We start from the raw sequence: 18850 nt of genomic DNA, 5'->3' as shown, positions 1-18850 counted from the left end.
CTTAACAAACAAGTGGGCTCAGATGATATTATAACCCACAATGACCATTGGAGAGGCTCTGTTTCTCCTTGTAACATACCGAATGTGTCTGATGGGTGCCTGCGCCTAGGAGAGGGGACTACACAGGGTATCTTGAAGGACACCCAACCAGATGTTAAAGCCCTTTCTCAAGCTCTATCCAGCCACTAATGCTGCGGATGGCCTAGCATACTTTGTTCTGGCCTCATTTCCTCCTCAGTGAAATGAGGCAATTGGACCAATGACATCTAAGGCCACTTATTCATGGTGGCACAAGTGCCCTGGCAATCTCTCTATTTCTCCCAAAGGAGCTCAGCAGACAATAGGAACCAGATTGAGGCATGAATCACTGGACTGGAGGGGCAGTGCTCAGGCTGAGCCAGAGAACAGAACTCTCCGTTGACAGGCCCTCCAGAGCCAGAGCCACAGGAAGCTGGGCTCTTCCATGCAATGACCACAGAGTTGGGCAAGCAGAGTGTCAAAGGGAATTAGGGCCACAAACAGGCCGGGAGTGAACATCTGGGCTGCTGTGTGCCCAGGCAGGGACAGTAATGAGAAGACGTAAGTCTGGCCTGTGAGTAGAAGCTGCAAGTAGCCATCCAAGGGAGGATCTTGGGGCTCAGGCTGTATAAGAAGATAACACAAATGGAAATCCATATGGAGGTTCCTCAAAAAGTCAAACATAGAATTGCCATATGACCCAGCAATTCTGTTCCTAGTTATATACCCCCGAGAGTTGAAAACAGGTACTCAAACAATTACTTATATAATCGTGTTCATAGCAGCATTAGTCACAGTGGCCAAAAGGTAGAAATAACCCAAATGAACGGATGAATGGATACATAAAATGTCATATGTATACACAGTGGAATATTATTCAGCCATAAAAAGGAAGGAGCTACTGATACATGCTATAATGTGGATGAATCTCAAATTATGCTAAGTGAAAGAAGCCACACACAAAAGGTCACAAATTATATTACTCCATTTGCATGCAATATCAAGAACGGGTAAATTCATAGAGACAGAATGTAGATTGGTGGTTGCCAGCCACCGGGGGGAAGGGAAGAAGGGGAGCAACTATTTAATAAGCGTAGCATTTCCTTTCGGGGTGATAAAAACATTTTGGAACTAGACAGAGATGTTGATTGCACAACATCGTGAATGTGCTAAAAGCCACAGAATTGTTCACCTTAAAATGGTTACTTTTATATCACGTGAATGTACCTCAATAAAAATTTTTTTTTAGAGAATACAGATCCCATGGATATACCTGGGATGATATATAATTCCGGCCACTTGGGATTATGAGAAACCAAGGGATATTTCAAGACCTTATTGTCTCTCTACTGTAATACACACAACATCCATCGGTGTTCCTTTCTATGCATGAAGCTTCTTCCCAATGCACCGTGGTCAGAGCCTTTTTTTTTTTTAATGTTTATTTATTTTTGAGACAGAGAGAGACAGAGTGCAAGCGGGGGAGGGGCAGAGAGAGAGAGGGAGACACGGAATCTGAAACAGCCTCCAGGCTCCGAGCTGTCAGCACAGAGCCCGACGTGGGGCTCGAACCCACGAACCGTGAGATCATGACCTGAGCCGAAGTCGGCCGCTTAACGGACTGAGCCACCCAGGCGCCCCGGTCAGAGCCTTTAGAATAGAACGCTATAATTCTCCAGTAAGATGTGCTTTTTTCCAGGTTTCAGGTTAAGAGTTTATGTCAAGAGGCAAACAACCGGTCATCTGGAGGAGCCACGAAGAAGCAGGTCTCTTGGTGAGTGAGCTCTGGCAAGAGGAAAGAGTCTCCATTCTGGGACAGAAGACCCAGCTTTACCGAGGAGGCTGTTTTTAAGGGAATCACAAACATACAAGAGTAGGAAAGTAGGCTCTCAGCTTTCCCCAAATTCCCACAGGCTCGGCTTGAAAAACACCTCTTCTAAACATACAAAACATCTCTAAAGACCCTTGCAGGTAAGGGAAGCAAGAGAAACTTCACATAAATGACAACTGTGATGTTTAAAAAGGGTCAGCATCATTTTTAGCAGCATTTTTTAACACTATGAAGGTCAAACAGAATAATAACAATTGTTTTTCTTAGGAAACAACAACAACAAAAGAGTGCTTCCCTTTGGGTCAGTACAGCTCCCAAATCCCCACCCCAGCCCCTGTGCTACCCTCCCTTTGTAAAAGACAAAAATAATAACATTAAATTGAGTTCTCTCCAACTGAGAGTTTATTTTAGGCCTCATAGAAATGCTAATATTAGTTCTCATTTCTCTATCTCTATTATTTTCTCATTATGAGGCTTTTCTATAGAAGTAAAAGAATTCCCTTTTGCACAACCAAAAAAACCAATGGCCAATTTTAAAGAGTGAAAATGAAGCTAGAGGAGCACAAAAATTCCTGGTCAGGAGAAAGGAGGTTGTTCTCAGGGCAGGGGGTGGGGGGGGGCATGTTAAAAAATATTATATGGAGATTAAAGCAGAAGGGAAATTTGCATTTTGCTGAATATTAAGATGAACCTTTTTCTGCCTAAGCCGGGATGAACAACACTTTTTGTAATCAGACCATTACACAATCAAGAACTTTTAAGAAATACTCTATTATCCCATAATGCCATTAAAATTAATTTGGTGATTTTAACAAAATACTAAGGAACCCATGCCAATTATTAAAGGAACAATGCACTGAGTATGTCTTTTTTTTTTTAATTTTTTTTTAACGTTTATTTATTTTTGAGACAGAGAGAGACAGAGCATGAACGGGGGAGGGGCAGAGAGAGAGGGAGACACAGAATCGGAAGCAGGCTCCAGGCTCTGAGCCATCAGCCCAGAGCCTGACGCGGGGCTCGAACTCACAGACCGCGAGATCGTGACCTGAGCCGAAGTCAGACGCTTAACCGACTGAGCCACCCAGGCGCCCCTGAGTATGTCTTTTAAAAGAAGAAGAAGGAGAAGAAGAAGAAGAAGAAGAAGAAGAAGAAGAAGAAGAAGAAGAAGAAGAAGAAGAAGAAAGATCTTAATAAAATGGTTGCAGTGTTTCAGGCTCAAGAAAAAGTCAAGATAAATTACAAGTATTTAAATATGATTTAGGAAGTCCATGCCAACCCTTCTTAAAATAGTCATAAAGTGGGGCTATATTTGATTATACATTCTAAAAGACAATAGGATGAGCCTATCAATATAAACCTAGGCCAAAATGGAATTCTTAAAAGCAAACTCCTGGCTCAAATCAGGTGACTTTCAAAATATTATATAGTGTAGTATTGGTATCAAACATGAGAGTTGTAATTAAAATTAATGAACCACACCATTGACAAGTTTGGCTAAATAAGAACCAAAAAACTATAAGCCTCTAAAGAGAAAAACAACGAGCACTAACAGAGCCAAAAGAAAAATGATAAATTAGGGAAAAGAGATTTAAACAGAAAGGACAAGGCTTAATTTCCGTCAATAACAAAGAGCTATTGCAAATCAATGGGAGGAAAAAAAGGTAACCCAAAGGAAAATTAGGCAAAAATAAGAACAGGTAATTCTTAAGAAGTGTTCTCCCTCACTTATAATATTTAAAATGCAAAGAGAACCAATGAGATGCCAAGTCTGTCTATCAGTCAACACACACAAGAAGAAAGAAAAATAGGAAAACCCATAAAGACAAAAATGTGGATAAATAGGCATTCTCATATGCTGTTAGTAAATTGCAAAACTGTCCAACATTTTTGCATAGTAATTTAGCAATATTAGAATATTCGATGATGTGGCTTTTGACATCTATATACATATTATGTCACCGTGTGTGTGTGTACAGTCACTTAAACATTATTTATGAGTGAAAAAATGGAAACAATGTACTTCAGTAAAGACTAAAACATAGTCACACAACCACACAAAGGAATACTATTCAGCCATCAAAAAGAATGAGTTCGCTTTCTGTTTTAAGACATATTCAAAGTAAGATGTTCAAAACAGACAAAGAAAAAGTCACAGAACAGGATTTATAGGATGCTTTTATTTCTATACATTATAGTTGCGTGTATAGATGAGTATTTGCATACGCTTCATGTATGCTTCTATGTAAAACTACACACCAAAATGCAGACAGTGATTGGTGCAGAAGCGTGAGATTAGCAGAAGGGTTGGAAGGAAGATCAGGTGAGTTTACCAATGGGCTTTTTTCACTATATTTTCACAGATTTTAATGCCCTGACATAGTTTGACGGTTGTTCTTAAAAGGGCCCATGAAGATGTAAAACTATGAGCAAAATTAATGTTTTTAATTCAAGTTAATAAAATTTGCCTATATAATTGTTCTGCAAGAATTTAAAGTGCCATTGATGTACTCTTCAGAAAAATCTCTGGGAATTGGAGTAGGGATTAGTCAAGCCTTTGAGGTAAGGTTGCCAGATTTAGTAAATTCAAAATATAGACTCCCACTTAAATTTGAATATCAGAGAAACAAAGTGTAATATCTGGGAGGCAGGCAGAATAAACTTAGAAGACTCACACAACCTGATTTCAAGTCTTACTGTGAAACTATAGTAACCAAGACAGTATGGAATTGGCAAAAAGATAAATACATAGTCAACGGAGGGGCGCCAGGGTGACTCAGTCAGTTAAGAGCCCAACTCTTGATTTCAGCTCAGGTCATGATCTCATGGTTTGCAAGTTTGAGCCCCACATCGGGCCCCACACGGACAGTATGGAGCCTGCTTGGTCTTCTCTCTCTTTCTCTGCCCCTTCCACACACTCTCTGTCTCAAAATAAATAAATAAACTTAAAACAAATAAAGTCAATGGAATAGAATAGAGTCTAGAAATAGATCCACATACTATGGTCAAACGATTCCAATAAAATTTCCAAGATAATTCAGTGAAGATAGTCTTGTCAACAAATGTCTCTAGAACAACTGGATAGCATGTGCCAAAAGTGAATACAAATTACCAATACACTGCACCACATACAAATATCATCTCAAACTGGGTCAGAGACCCAAGTCTAAACTTCAAACAATACAATTCTAGGAGAAAACAGAAGGAAATCTTCATGACCTTAGGTCAAAGATTTCTTAGAACACAGAAAAGCACGAACCACAAAAGGAAACAATTAATAAATTAGACTTCATCAATACTTAAAAACAGCCCTTTGAAAGACACTGTTAAGGGGCGCCTGGGTGGCTCAGTCGGTTAGGCGTCCGACTTCGGCTCAGGTCACGATCTCGTGGTATGTGAGTTCGAGCCCCGCGTCGGGCTCTGTGCTGACGGCTCAGAGCCTGCAGCCTGTTTCAGATTCTGTGTCTCCCTCTCTCTCTGACCCTCCCCCGTTCATGCTCTGTCTCTCTCTGTCTCAAAAATAAATAAATGTTAAAAAAAAAAATTGAAAAAAAAAAAAAGAAAGACACTGTTAAGAAAATGAAAAGACAAGCCACAGATTAGGAGAAAATATTTGCAAGCCACATATCAAATCAAGGATTTGTACTCAAAATATAGAAAGAACTTTGTACCCATCAAAGGAGAAGCATAGATGGCAAATGCATATTTTTTTAATGTTCAAAATCATTAACCATTAGGAAAATACAAATTAACATCACAACGTAAGAATACTGCGCATCTGTTAGAACCGCTAAAATCTAAATCACCCACAATACCAAGAACTGGTAAGGATGTAAGCAACTGAAACTCTCACTTGCTGCAGATAAAAATGCACAATGCTCTAGCCATCCTGGAAAACAGTCTGGCAGCTTCCTATAAAATTGAACTTGCACTTACCACACGACCCAGTAATCCCGCTCCTGGGTATTTACTTGAAACGAAAATTGTGTGCCTGCCTAATGACCTCCACGTGAACGTTTATGGCAGCTTTCTGCACAATCACCAAAAACCGGAAACAATCCACATGTCATCAGTTGGTGAAAGAACAAACAATAATATATCCATGCGATGGAATACTATGCAGTAATAAAAAGAAACAAATGCTGGATACATACCACCGCATGGCTCAATCTCAAAAGCACACATATTGTATGATCTCATTTATATGATATTATGGAAAAGTAAAACCATAAGGACAGAAATCAGACCGACGGTGGCCAGAGGCATGAGGCTAGAGACAGAGTTCACTACAAAGGGGCATAAGGAAATGTATGGGGGTGATGAGCTGTTCCATACCTCGATTACGGTGGTAGTTATAGAACTGAATGCTTAAAAGGGTGAATCTCACTGTGTGTGAGTTACAACTTAATGGGAAAAAAAGAAAGAAAAAAGTCTGGAAACACTTTGTACAAGGAACGACACGGAGGTCAGTTTGAAGTTAGAGGTTTTGTTTTTCTTTTCGCGGTTCCTGCGCAAAGCCTTCCCTTTCTAAGGTAATATACTGCGGAGATATTTAACACTTTGCCTGCTCTAATACATTCCACGTTGCTTGAAAGTTAAGCATGATAGCCAAATTATATATAGAAAGAGCCCAAATGTCATCAACTGATGATAAAGAAGATGTGGTCTATATACACAACGTTGAGATCAAAAAGAATGAAATCTTGCCATTTGCAACAACGCGGGTGGAACTAGAGTGTATTATGCTAAGGGAAATAAGTCAGAGAAAGTCAGATATCATGATTTCACTCATATGTGGGATTTAAGAAACACAACAGATGAACATAGGGAGAGGGAAGGAAAATGAGATAAAAAGAGAGAGGAAGGCAAACCATAAGAGACCCTTCAATACAGAGAACAAACTGAGGGTCGCTGGAAGGTGGAGGATGGGTTAAATCAGTGACGGGCACCAAGGAGGGGCACTTGTTGGGATGAGCACTGGGTGTCACGTGCAAGTGACGAATCCCTGGGTTCTACTCCTGAAACCCATACGACACTGTATGTTAACTAACTTGAATTTAAATAGAGAGATTTTTTTTTAAATGAAGCGCGCAGTTTTTCTTTAATGAAGAACACAGGTCAACAATCTAACCTGAATGTCGCGGAGACTGGCCATCCCCCTCACTGGGTGTGCTTCCATCTGGGCGGAAATCGGCCCATTTACTACAGACTCTGGTTCTGATTTCCCGCGAAAAAAAGGACCAGCTCGTTTTCATCGCTCGTGATTACTTCCGCCACAGGATGCCTCCCGTGAAGGAGTTTCAATTTGCCTCCGAAACCCAAAGGGGATGACAAAATGTTTCTTTAAATTAACTACAAGCAGCAGATAAAGGCCAGCATTGAAATTCTAAAGGATGTGCTAGCTTTCAGGAACTGCTAGCAAAGATAGCAGACACGTTTCTCTTCTCAAGAGGCGATTTCTTTTAAATACACTTATTTCGTGTCTCAAATCCTCGCTCTTCTTTAAGAGCCTTATGCTTTTTCTCTCTCTTGAAGAAAGAAAAACCGTACCATTGTACAAACGCAGAGCATCCTTATAGAAACTAAAACTGCCAGAATGGGGAGCATTACCCCTGCTTCCTCTCCTGGTCCCCTGGGGCACTCACGTTCAAGGTCATAAACATGGCACAGGTTGAGGGAAGTGCAGTACAGTAGTAATAAAACACTCTACTCGAAGCCACAGCGCCAGGGCCCAGATCGCCCGGTGTCACCGAGCGGTGTGACCCCCAGGTAAGTTTCCTTAGCCATCCACTTGTATAGTTTGTATGGTCAGAGCTTGTGGGAGGGCTTCACGAGCTACTCCCCTTAATCTTTCCAACCTTCCTATTTATGAGTGAGGAGCCAGGGTAAAGAAACCTAATAAGCTTATCAGTGGGCATAGATTCTAATCTCTAAATTCACACCCCAGCTCCTGGCAGCTACCATTTCCTTTGCCTCCTGCCTCCCTGCAGACCGGCCATAACTGTAGCGTCCAAACATGTTAAACCAAGGCCTGAAGGGCAATGAAAAGCTAAAGTCTGGGAGGATGATTCCTGGGATTAAAGCAATCTGAAGACAACAAGGGTTTTGTTTATCTGTCCATGTGTCTCTCTGCCCTGGAACCCGGCTGTAGACACCCTTCAAAGAGAAGGGACCAGGGGAGGAAGAAAAAAGGGGGAGCAAGGAGGACCAGCCTTTAGCGAAGTCAAATACAGTAAAACCTTGCAGCGTGAGTAACTTGTTCTGTGTGTGTTCCGCAAGATGAGCAAACATTTCTAATAAATTTTAATTTGAGGAACGAGCGATATCCTGTAATACGAGTAGTACATGATGCCCCAAAGTCACATGATCACAACTGAACCCATGGTTCTTGAAATTCACTTTGATATACAAGTGCTTTGGGTTATAAGCATGTTTCCAGAATGCTCTATTTTTAAAAAAATTTTTAATGTTTATTTTTGAGAGAGAGAGAGAGAGAGAGAGAGAGAGACAGAGTGTGAGTGGGGGAGGGGCAAAAAAAGAGAGACACACAGAATCTGCAGCAGGCTCCAGGCTCTGAGCTGTCGGCACAGAGCCCGATGCAGGGCTCGAACTCACGGCTGCGAGATCATGCTCTGAGCTGGTCAGTCATTCAATCAACTGAGCCACCCACGCACCCCTACATGTTTCCAGAACGAATTATGCTCACAAACCAAGGTTGTACTGTAAATGAAAATGCAAAGGTAAATTCTTTCCAACATTTACAGAAATATTCAGCAAACATCTTCCTTTGTCAAGGACCAGATAAATATCTTCAGCTTTGTGGGCCATCATATCATCACAACTACTCAACTTCGTCACTGGAGCTCCTAAGCAGTCACAGACAATACTTAAAAGCACGGGTGTGGCTGTGTTCGATAAAACCTTATTGATGGACATTGAAATTTTAATTTCCCATATGTTCACGCATCGCAAAATATCATTCTCATGTTGATTTTTTTCCAACCATGTAAAAACGTTAAAATCCATTGTTAGCTCCTAGCGTGGAGGGGAAGGAGAGACACGACGTGGACTGTCCTTTGCCCACCCCTGATTTAATTCGTAAGAAAAGTATTTTGAAAAGAAAGCTTTATTAGAGGATTAGAAGCCAAGGCTACTGCAAAGGATTTACTGAAAACTATCATGCACTGCCCAGAACAGACCTGGAACTAGGGGAAGTTATTAAACAGGCTAAATCTGTCTTCATGTGCTTTCCTAATCTTAACCAGTGTCCCTCCCCGTGTGCCTAGATCTGCCCCATGGTGCCCGGTGCCCTGAGGGTGCCCGCAGTTGCACCCCACTGAAGCCAGCTGGGTATTCAACAGTATTTGTGGGGCACCTACTATGTGCACTGGATACCTGTCAGCCGTCTAGTTGCCCGTCCCTGTCTTGGGTCCTGTTCTGCCCTCACTCGCCCTGGGGGGCAGGGAGGAGTGATGAGGGAAGCCTCTTCTCTTGAAGACACTCCCTAAGACTCACATCATGAATGTTGACTGAAGACAGGTTAGTGTTCAAATAAAGCAATGAACAATTCCATACAAGTCTAGGCCAGAGCACATGCTCAGTTCACATTGTTCTCTGTGCTTGGCACCCACTTGGTCAGTGGAGTACAGAGGAGGAACCGACCAACAGAAGTGAATGCTGTGCGGAGTCAGCACCAGACTCCAAGTCTTCTAGCATCTGATACATCGGAACCAAAGAAATGAATCTCTACTGATGGAATTTCGGTCTCTTTGGAAGTCAGGTAGGAAAGAATTTTTTTTTTTTTTTTTTTTTTTTTTTTTTTGGTCCAAGGGAAAGGGCTTTCTAAGCTCCCCACTTTTGTAAAGAAAGGCATGAAATAAATAAGTTTCCTATTGTAGGTGTGCACAATAGCTTTTTATTGGGTGCCTCCTGGGCTATTACTGGGCCAGATACGTTTCCAAGCTACGACAGCCTGTAAGGTCGGCATCAGGATTCCACGAGGAAACCAAACCACAGGACAATGAGTTACTTATCCAATGCACTCAGAGCTGGATTCCAATGCACACTGGACTCTTTCCACTCCAGAACACATCACCCATCAGGCTCCTTCGCGGAGACTTCCAGTCTACTTTGAGATGCAAACCCCTGCCATTTGAGGAGAATGTGGGCGAGGAATGCCAGGCCCTTCGCAACTGGATGCTCTTCTGGTGAGAATGACCGAGAGCAGGCGTGACTGTATTTGCTTTCTCTGCGTGTGCTACATGCTAGGCAGGGGGTCGGGGGAGGTTGCGGGGAGATGATGAGGGTCTAGCAGGCCTTCTCACTCCTGGTCATACAGAGTCACCTGGACAGCATTTAAAAATCACCAGTGCCCGGGCTCCGCCTGAGACCAGTTCAGTCAGAATCTGGGGGAACAGGGGACAGTTGGACACAGGCACTCATCTTTGTTAAAGCTCGCAGGGGATTCTTAGAGGCAGCCAGGGTTGGGGGCCAGCTGTGTGGGTGAGGGGAGCATCAGGGAAGGAGGAAGGGGTAAATATAAAGAAATTCTGTCCACAAAACTTTGCTGTGTTATTGGATTTTCTGTTTGGGGGACAAGAGTCTGTAGTCCCTGCCACTGGGTTAAACAGCTCTGACCACAGCTGCCTACTGAATCCATAAGGAGATCTAAAAATACAGCTCGGGCATTCTGCTTTCTGACTCGAATGCCCTTCAGCTGCAGATAGGTTTTCTTTCCTGTTCGATGCTTGTGAAACGTGGCCATAAACAAGGCCATTTTGGATGGTACCATGTCACATGAGAAGCTTAAGCAAAGAAGCTAAAGACAGAATGTGTTTTTGTCAGGTGGCCAAGCTGACAAAAGTGATGTTTCCTAAGAATGCACTAGATAAACACAATAAGGAAAATAACTTCATTTTAATAGCACCAAGAAAAGCAACTGTTTTTCTTTTACTGAAATTGTTATAGGATTTTAACTCATTCGTTTCAAAGGAAAATGAGGTGACTGAGAATTTTCTGAGAAATTATTCATTTATTTCAGAATAAAAAGCACACATTTATCAAAATTTTAATGTAACAAATTGTTCCTTTTTTATATTTAGATTTTAGCATAATGCATCCAAGTAGGGAGAAAAAGCTGAGCCCGTTCACTGAAGATGATCACAGGCACGGAATAAACTGCCTGTGATCCTATATAATCCTATTCTATATGGAAATTTTATAATCCTTTTCTTGGGATAAGTTGTATTTGTGCAACATTTTACTTCTCTAAAAAAATGTGTTAAAATTCATTCTCCCATAGTTCTTTCCACTTATTGATAAAACTTCCCCATATTCCCATTTGTGAATTTCATCTTTTCTATAAAGAAAAGAAGGCAAACACATTAGTCCATCGTAGAGGTATGAACACTGAGGTTCAAGGTTGACAGAAAAGCCAGAGAAAGAAGCAATGTCTCTTGACCCCTCCGCTAATATCGGACATGTTGCACACAATGCCGTGTGAGTTTGTGAGCATGCATGTGTGAGTTTGTGTGCATGTGTTTGTGTGCACGTGAGTCGTGTGCATGCGTGCACGTGAGCTTATGTGTGCACGTGTGTGCAAAAAGTCCGCTAGAGAAAACTAATGCTGTGCAAAGAGCCAGAATTCTCTTTTGTTCGTTAGCAACCTCCGATCGAAAATGGATTCATCACAAACAGAACCACTGTTTCAAGTCAGCGTGTTTAATCAGAAGAGAGGATCCTAGAATCAGCTTTGCGAGTAAAATTAACTTGCATGAAAAGCAGCTATGCCGGCCCCTTTTCTCTCCAAGTGCAGTCATTGACACATTTCCTTATAATCCCAAAGGATAAGATTCCTAGGGAACATGCAAGGAGGAAACAAACAGGTGTCTGACAGCTTGAATACTTGGCAAAGAATTATTTCACGATAATAAAAAAAAAGTTTTACAAACAAAAGAACACAAATTAAAATAATTCAAATAATCCCTACTTTGGCCCAACAGAACGGAAGAAAAGAAACACTGGCCCGGCCACTGTGCCTCTGATACCTACCTGCTTCGCCAAATGAACCCGAAAGGTGAGAAGAGCAGTCTCAATCCTTTAGAAGTTGGAGATTTTTTCAAACCCACCAGAAATATTTGTATTTCTTTTTGTTAGTGCCCATTTGCTTGTCATCGTGGGAAAATAACTTCAGCTAGGACCCAGAATTCTAACTCTGAGGTGAAAGTCCTACTTTATATGTGGCATAAGAATTTGCTGTCGTGGTCATTCCTGTGGCCTTTTACCCCAGCTGGACAGAGCCACTCAAGGTCAGTGTTTTAGAGCAAAACCGGACTCAAATCATGTTATCTTCTTTTTACTGACAACACTCCAAGAGGTCATAGCCCTTGCTTCAGGTCCCACAGCTTAATGGCGGAACCAAGGCTGGACTTTAAACTCCACAGCTCTGCATCAAGCCAGCCACCTGGTTCAAAAGCCAGCTCTACCCTTTGCCAGCTGTGTGACCTTGGGCCGGTCATGTAACTTGTTTGCACTTTACCTACATAACAAGGACAGTAGCTGCACCCAGCTCATAGGACACTGTGAAGACTGGTGAGTTACATCTGTAAAGCCCCCAAAACAGTGCCGGTGCATGGAAAGTGCTTGCGAAAAGACTTAGCAACCATCATCACCATCACCATCACCATCATCACCACCACCACCATCATCACCCTCACTATCATCACCACCACCATCACCACCATTGTCGTCATTATCACCGTCATCATCATCACCATCATCACCACCACCACCACCAACACCCTCACTATTGTCACCACCATATTCACCATCGCACCATCATCATCACCACAACTACCATCACCCTCACTATCATCACCATCACCACCACCACCATCATCACCATCATCACCATCAGCATCATCACCACCACCATCATCACCATCATTATAATCACTACCATCACCACCATTGTCAACATTATCACCGTCATCATCATCACCATCATCACCACCACCACCATCAACACCCTCACTATCATCACCACCATATTCACCATCGCACCACCATCATCACCACAACTACCATCACCCTCACTATCATCACCATCATCATCACCACCATCATCATCACCATCAGCATCATCACCACCACCATCATTGCCATCATTATAATCACTACCATCACCACCATTGTCATCATCATCACCATCATCACCACCACCACCACCAACACCCTCACTATTGTCACCACCATATTCACCATCGCACCATCATCATCACCACAACTACCATCACCCTCACTATCATCACCATCACCACCACCATCACCACCACCATCATCACCATCAGCATCATCACCACCACCATCATTGCCATCATTATAATCACTACCATCACCACCATTGTCATCATTATCACCATCATCATCATCACCATCATCACCACCACCACAACTACCATCACCATCACCACCATCACCACCACCATCAGCATCATCACCACCACCATCATCGCCATCATTATAATCACTACCATCACCACCACTGTCGTCATTATCACCGTCATCATCATCACCATCAATATCGTCATCACCATCGTCATCATCGATCATCATCATCATGTCTGTGTAGCGTAGATTTCCATATATATTTTTAGAATCTATTGAACCCTCATGATTTACTATGTTTAAGTATGATAGAGGACTTAGAAAATAAGTATTCTTAAAATACATACATACATGTTGTACGATTTTCAGGGCAATCAAAATGTTAGATCTTTGGTCATTCAGTCAAAATGAGCTTCAATTTCTACATCTGACAAGAGATGACGACACCTGTTCTATCTACCTCATACAGTTAGGTAATAAGTATATAAAATGTGTGCAAAAGTTCAAAAAGATGGGAAGGAGGTGGAATTTATGGAGGAACTATGGGTGCTTGGTGATTTACAACATATAATTAATTTAATCTTCCCCAAAACGCTGTTGTGGATATCCCACAGACAGGATGGTCACCCACTCAAAATTTGGTTTGAATGTCAAGACTGAAAATGCCACACACACACCAGCAGGGTATGAACAGGTTCTTGCTCACATAACGGGGCTTTCTGGGGAGATCAGGCAGCTCCCAAATTGATCACCGGTTGCTTAAGAAAAAAGGGAAAGGAGGGTGGCTCAGTTGGTTAAGCAATGGACTTCGGCTCCGGTCATGATCTTATGGTTGGTGAGTTCGAGCCCTGCGTGGCGCTCTGTGTTGACAGCTCAGAGCCTGGAGCCTGCTTTGGATTCTGTGTCTCCCTCTCTCTCTGCCCCTCCCCCACTCACGCTCTGTCTCTGTCTCAAAAATAAATAAACATTTAAAATTTTTAATTTATAAAAAAGGGAAAGGAAACGAGGTTGGCGGGGGGGGGGGGGGTGGTAACTGCAGACAGGGGAGGGCCAGTAGAGCCTGGGTGGGTCTTGCAGGGTGTGAACCCCTCCCAAGCACCCAGGCTTTCTCAGCTTGCCCTGATGTGGTGCAGAAGGAAAGAAGGTGGGGTGATACTGAAAAGCTGTCGGCAGTCGCATGTCAAAAAGCCAAATCAGACTCTTTATCACAAACCCTGTGAGGTAGGTCTCATTCCCAAAGATGAGGAAACTGAGGCTCAGCCAGTTTAGATCACCTGTCACAGCAGGTTTATCTGTGGCCCACACATCCTGCCTTCACATCACACAGTTCCCAGATCCCATGAGTTCCTGTCACCGGCTGACGCCGGAAGCACTGCCTGGATCCATGGGCTTGCACAGTCAGTCAGCAGACCACAGGGACGCTGAAAACAGCCTTAATCCATTTTAATCCTGACTAGTGGTTTAGGGTTTTCTTAATTTTCTTGGAAAAAAAGGACAAAGAAAGAAGGAAAAGAAGAGAAAGAAAGAAAGAGAGAGAGAGAAAGAAAGAAAGAAAAAAAGAAAGAAAGAAAGAAAAGAAAAGAAAAGAAAAGAAAAGAAAAGAAAAGAAAAGAAAAGAAAAGAAAAGAAAAGAAAAGAAAAGAAACAAAACTTCAGAGTTAGGTTCTATTGTTTCCATTGCTAACACTGTCTTTGCGATTGGGGGTGGGGGTGACACTCTCTGTTTAAAGGCTTCTCTTCACATACAGGTAAAATTCCATTTCCAAGGTATCCAGGGAGTACCAGCCTCTATTTCAGCAACCACCAGGCTGCAGTGGCCAACATCCACTTCCCTTATCTGTAATTGAGTATGTGTAAGGGTTTGGTGGGTTTTTTTTTTCCTTCTGTTTATCTTCTCTGTTGAGATTGCCTTTGAAAATGAGTCTTGAGTACTATTGCAAGATCATGAAAGATGAAGTTAAAATGGTCAGGAATCAATTTTGTAAGGGTTATAAGGCTCTGAGTCATCTCAGTTAAGTTCTTCCGGATAACCAAGGCAGATCGGGTTCCAAATTTGCCATCTCTCCTGTTAGAATTACAGTTATTTTGGCTCTCTCTCCAACGGGGAACTCAGAACACCCAGCGTTGCTTCTCCTCAGGTGGGCAGCACTCTGTAGCTGACACTGCCTGGAATGGGAGCTCTACAAGAAACCCAAATCCGTCTTGAACCAGTTGGTTCTGCAGTATTTATGTATCTGTGACTCTTTTCTGAATGAATTACATTATATATCACACCACTACGTAAGACAAAAAATATATATATATTTGTGCTTCTCTGTTAGTCATCTAGGAAACACTGCAGGGGTCTTAGCCTTTCTTGAAGATTTCTTATAATTTTTGAGTCATGCACACACACACACACACACACACACACACACACAAATCTCAGAGTTGGGTTAAATTCCCAATGCCCAGCTTTTCTTCCCCTTTACTTAAACTTGAGTACACACTAACCTACCTTCTCCTGTCCATCCCTGCTATACTCTGAGTCCAAATCAACTATTTCCTTCAAGGATGGAATTCAGACATGTAAATAGATCAGCAGTTTGATAGAAGCATTCAGGCAACTCATTTCTTCACAAAAGTCACATGAATCATCAAACAACAGGGGAAATTAGCCGGCAAGATTTTGTCCTGATGGTTACAAAGGCTCCAACAGCAAATTCCCCAAAGGGTCGTCATGTCCCCGATCCACTCCGGATGGCCATACCACACACACCCAGCAGCAGCATCTCTGCGAGGGAATTAAAGCTTATTGGAACCAGTTAACAAAGGACACAACACTGAAGAGACAGATTCACCGATAATTTGCTACCAAAGAAAAAAAAAATCTAGGGAATAGCAAAAATTCTGGCTGTCAAGGTCAAGCGTCTCAATCCCGTTAACCTCTATTTAAAAAAAAAAAAAAATCCAAGCTCATCTCATCTCATCTCATCTGTGGTCTTTCTTCCCCACAGACAGAAGAGTCCATTTGGGCATTCTCAAAGTAACTCTTGGAGCATTTTATAAAATTTTCATGAAAACAAACTCCTGCACTCCAAATGTATGAAAGAAAGCATTTGCTCCCAAATATGTTCCACATTCACCTGGTTTAACTGAAGAATTCCAGAGAAGTTTGTTATTTGCCCCCGCCCTGGAGTGGAGACTTGGGCATTTTCTTTCTACTGCCAACACATTACCGAAACGCCTATTCGGAAATGTTGATGTTTAGGTCAATAGATGTCACCGAGCTTTAGCCTATACCCAGCCTCATTTATTATTTTCTACCAAATTCTCTCGTGAATCCCAAATCCACGCGCGGCCGCTGGCCACCTCCCATCCCTCGCGCCGCCCCGCGCTTCCTCGAAGCTTCCCAGTGCCCTGCTCATGCCCTGGCTGCCCGCCCCAAGCGTCCGGCCCGGAGGGCGACACCCCGGGCCGCTCGCACAATGTCCCCTCCAACCCGTCCGACAGTTGCAACATTCCCCCCTAAGCCCAGAAGGGGCAGGCCGCGGGAAGGCAGCTGCCCTCTCGGCCTCCAGCTGCCTTGCCAGAGCCCTCAAGGCTGGAGGAAAGGAAAGAAAAGTGTCCGACCACCTGGCACGGAGCCCGCCATCACCCGACTCCCATACCGCGCACCCTCGACACGCGCAGGGTCCAGCGGGACTGGCGGCAGGGGCCACCCGGACACTGAACACCTTGCGGGGGGCGGGGGGGGGGCGCTCGGAGCTGCCAGGCAAGCACCGAGACCCCGCTCGAGCGGAGCGTGGCTCGGCTTGGCCCAGGAGGGGCGCGCCACTTGGTGGCCAATGGTAGTGCCAGGAGTACCGAGGCTGGGGTAGCTGCCAGGCCCTGGAGCGGCACGCCCTGAGAGCCCCAGGCGGCACGGCAGGAGCACTGGGGTGGGCAGGGAAGAGGCGCTTGCAAGGAAGGCCAGCGGTCCGCGCCCACGCGGGCCGAGAGGCCGGATCCATCGCCTCCGGGAAGCAGGAGAAGCTGGTGTCGAGCACGCTGGAGCCCCGCTCGGGGCAGCGCGCAGCGGCCGGCGGGGAGAAGCCGCTGGTCCCCGGCCGGCGCCCCGCCCCACGCCCGCCGACTCCACTCACCTGGCAGTTGGCCCCGGAGACCCCGGCGGGGCAGGTGCAGCTGTAGCCGGGCTCGCCAGCGGGGCCCGGGGTGCACACGCCCCCGTTCCGGCAGGGCTGCGCGGCGCACGGCCCCAGCGCCGGCAGGGGCGCGGAGGGAACCGGGCTGGCCAGGCAGCCGCCGCGGGGCCCCGCGCCGAGCAGCAGGAGCAGCAGGGCCGACGCGGGCAGCAGCTGCGCACCGGGCGCCGAGGCGCGGCGGGGCGGCATGGCCGACCGAGTGGGCGCGGGAGCCGGAGCCGGAGCTGGGGCGCGGCGGCGGCGGCGGCGGCGGCGGCGGCTGGAGCGACGGCGGCGGCTGGAGCGACGGCGGTTCCGGCGAGGGCTGCTCCGCTGGGCCGGGCGCCTCCTGCAGCTGCTGGGATCCGCGGTTCCCGGGGCAACGGCGGGCGGGGCCTGAGGGGCGGGGCAAACAGGGGCGGGGCTCCGGGCGGGCGAGGGCGGGGGAGGAAAGGGGCGTGGGGACCCTTCGCCCCGCGGGGAGTTGGGGCAGGAGGCGCGCAAAGGTCGCCCCGGGCCCCCAAGCCTGAGGGGTGCGATCGGAGTCGCGGGCGTGTCCAAAGAGCCCCGAGGGAAGCGGCGGCGGCGCGGGCCCGGCGGGGAGCTAGGCTGTGCTGGGGAAGGGGAGGGGGTGGAGGGGTCAACGCCGGCGTGGGGAGGACTTCACGGGCCCCCAGGTGCCCAGCGACCGAGCGGAGGGCGACGCGGCGGAGGCTCGCGGCAACCGCCCGCGGCCTCTTGGCGCAGAATCGGTGGGACCGCTGCGGTGCCCGGCCTTAGCTCAGTCCTCGGGCTACTCCTCCCCCTCCCACAACACTCCCCCAGGACGCACAGCCCCCTCCCCGCGCCGCCCCCGAACCCCAGAGCCCCAACACCAGCTCCACCGCTGGGCTTGCTGGGAACAGCCCGGGCGTGGGCTCAGCGGGCCCCGGCCCTTGTCCTTGGTGCTGACCGAGGAGTGTCCCTTCTCTCGGGCCCTTTCCCGAGGGCGGAGCCGGCCGTGCCACTCAGAAACGTCTGACTGTGGCGTGTGAGAGCTGGAAGAGACCTCAGGAGCAGTGTCCAACCCTGTCGTTGAGCCGACGAGGAAACTGAGGCCCAGACAGGCTGGACTGGAACCCAGTGGGTCACTTGACTCCCAGCCCGGAACGCTGTCAGTCTTCTGAAAGAGCAGTTCAGAAGCGCAGGTTCACAAAGGCCCTGCCAGGCAGTGTTTACTAGGGAGCTCTGTGTAAAAGGAACATCCACGGCGACCTACTTGGGGGAGGATGCTCTTCTAAACGTCCCGGTTAGGCTGGCTCATGTTTTGACAGCCAAGAAGGCCCATTTCCACTGAGTAAACGCAACGGGCTTTGTCTCCACCACCTGACCTTTCACAGCCTCTGTGAATAGACTCCGAGGCACTTGTTACCTTGTTCTCACGGAAACCTCCTGAGAAAAGAAATGTGACTCTCTT

The 18850-nt window shown here is 45.8% G+C and overlaps 1 protein-coding gene across 1 annotated transcript in view; it reads right to left on the bottom strand.

Annotated features, from left to right (window-relative positions):
• The window catches only part of DNER (delta/notch like EGF repeat containing), a 317214-nt gene extending 299532 nt beyond the window's left edge, over positions 1 to 17682 (bottom strand). Inside the window, exon 1 of the mRNA XM_019445680.2 lies at positions 17356 to 17682. Within this exon, the coding sequence (XP_019301225.1) occupies positions 17356 to 17604 (249 nt within the window). The 5' untranslated portion in view covers positions 17605 to 17682. The remainder of the gene's footprint in view (positions 1 to 17355) is intronic.
• Positions 17683 to 18850: the final 1168 nt, after the last annotated feature.

The sequence above is a fragment of the Panthera pardus genome, unplaced genomic scaffold (assembly GCF_024362965.1).
Source record: "Panthera pardus isolate Hobbes unplaced genomic scaffold, ASM2436296v1 HiC_scaffold_10, whole genome shotgun sequence".
Taxonomy (NCBI): Eukaryota; Metazoa; Chordata; class Mammalia; order Carnivora; family Felidae; genus Panthera; species Panthera pardus.
Note: the sequence above shows the minus strand (reverse complement) of the source record. Positions and strands in the feature narration are given on the sequence as shown.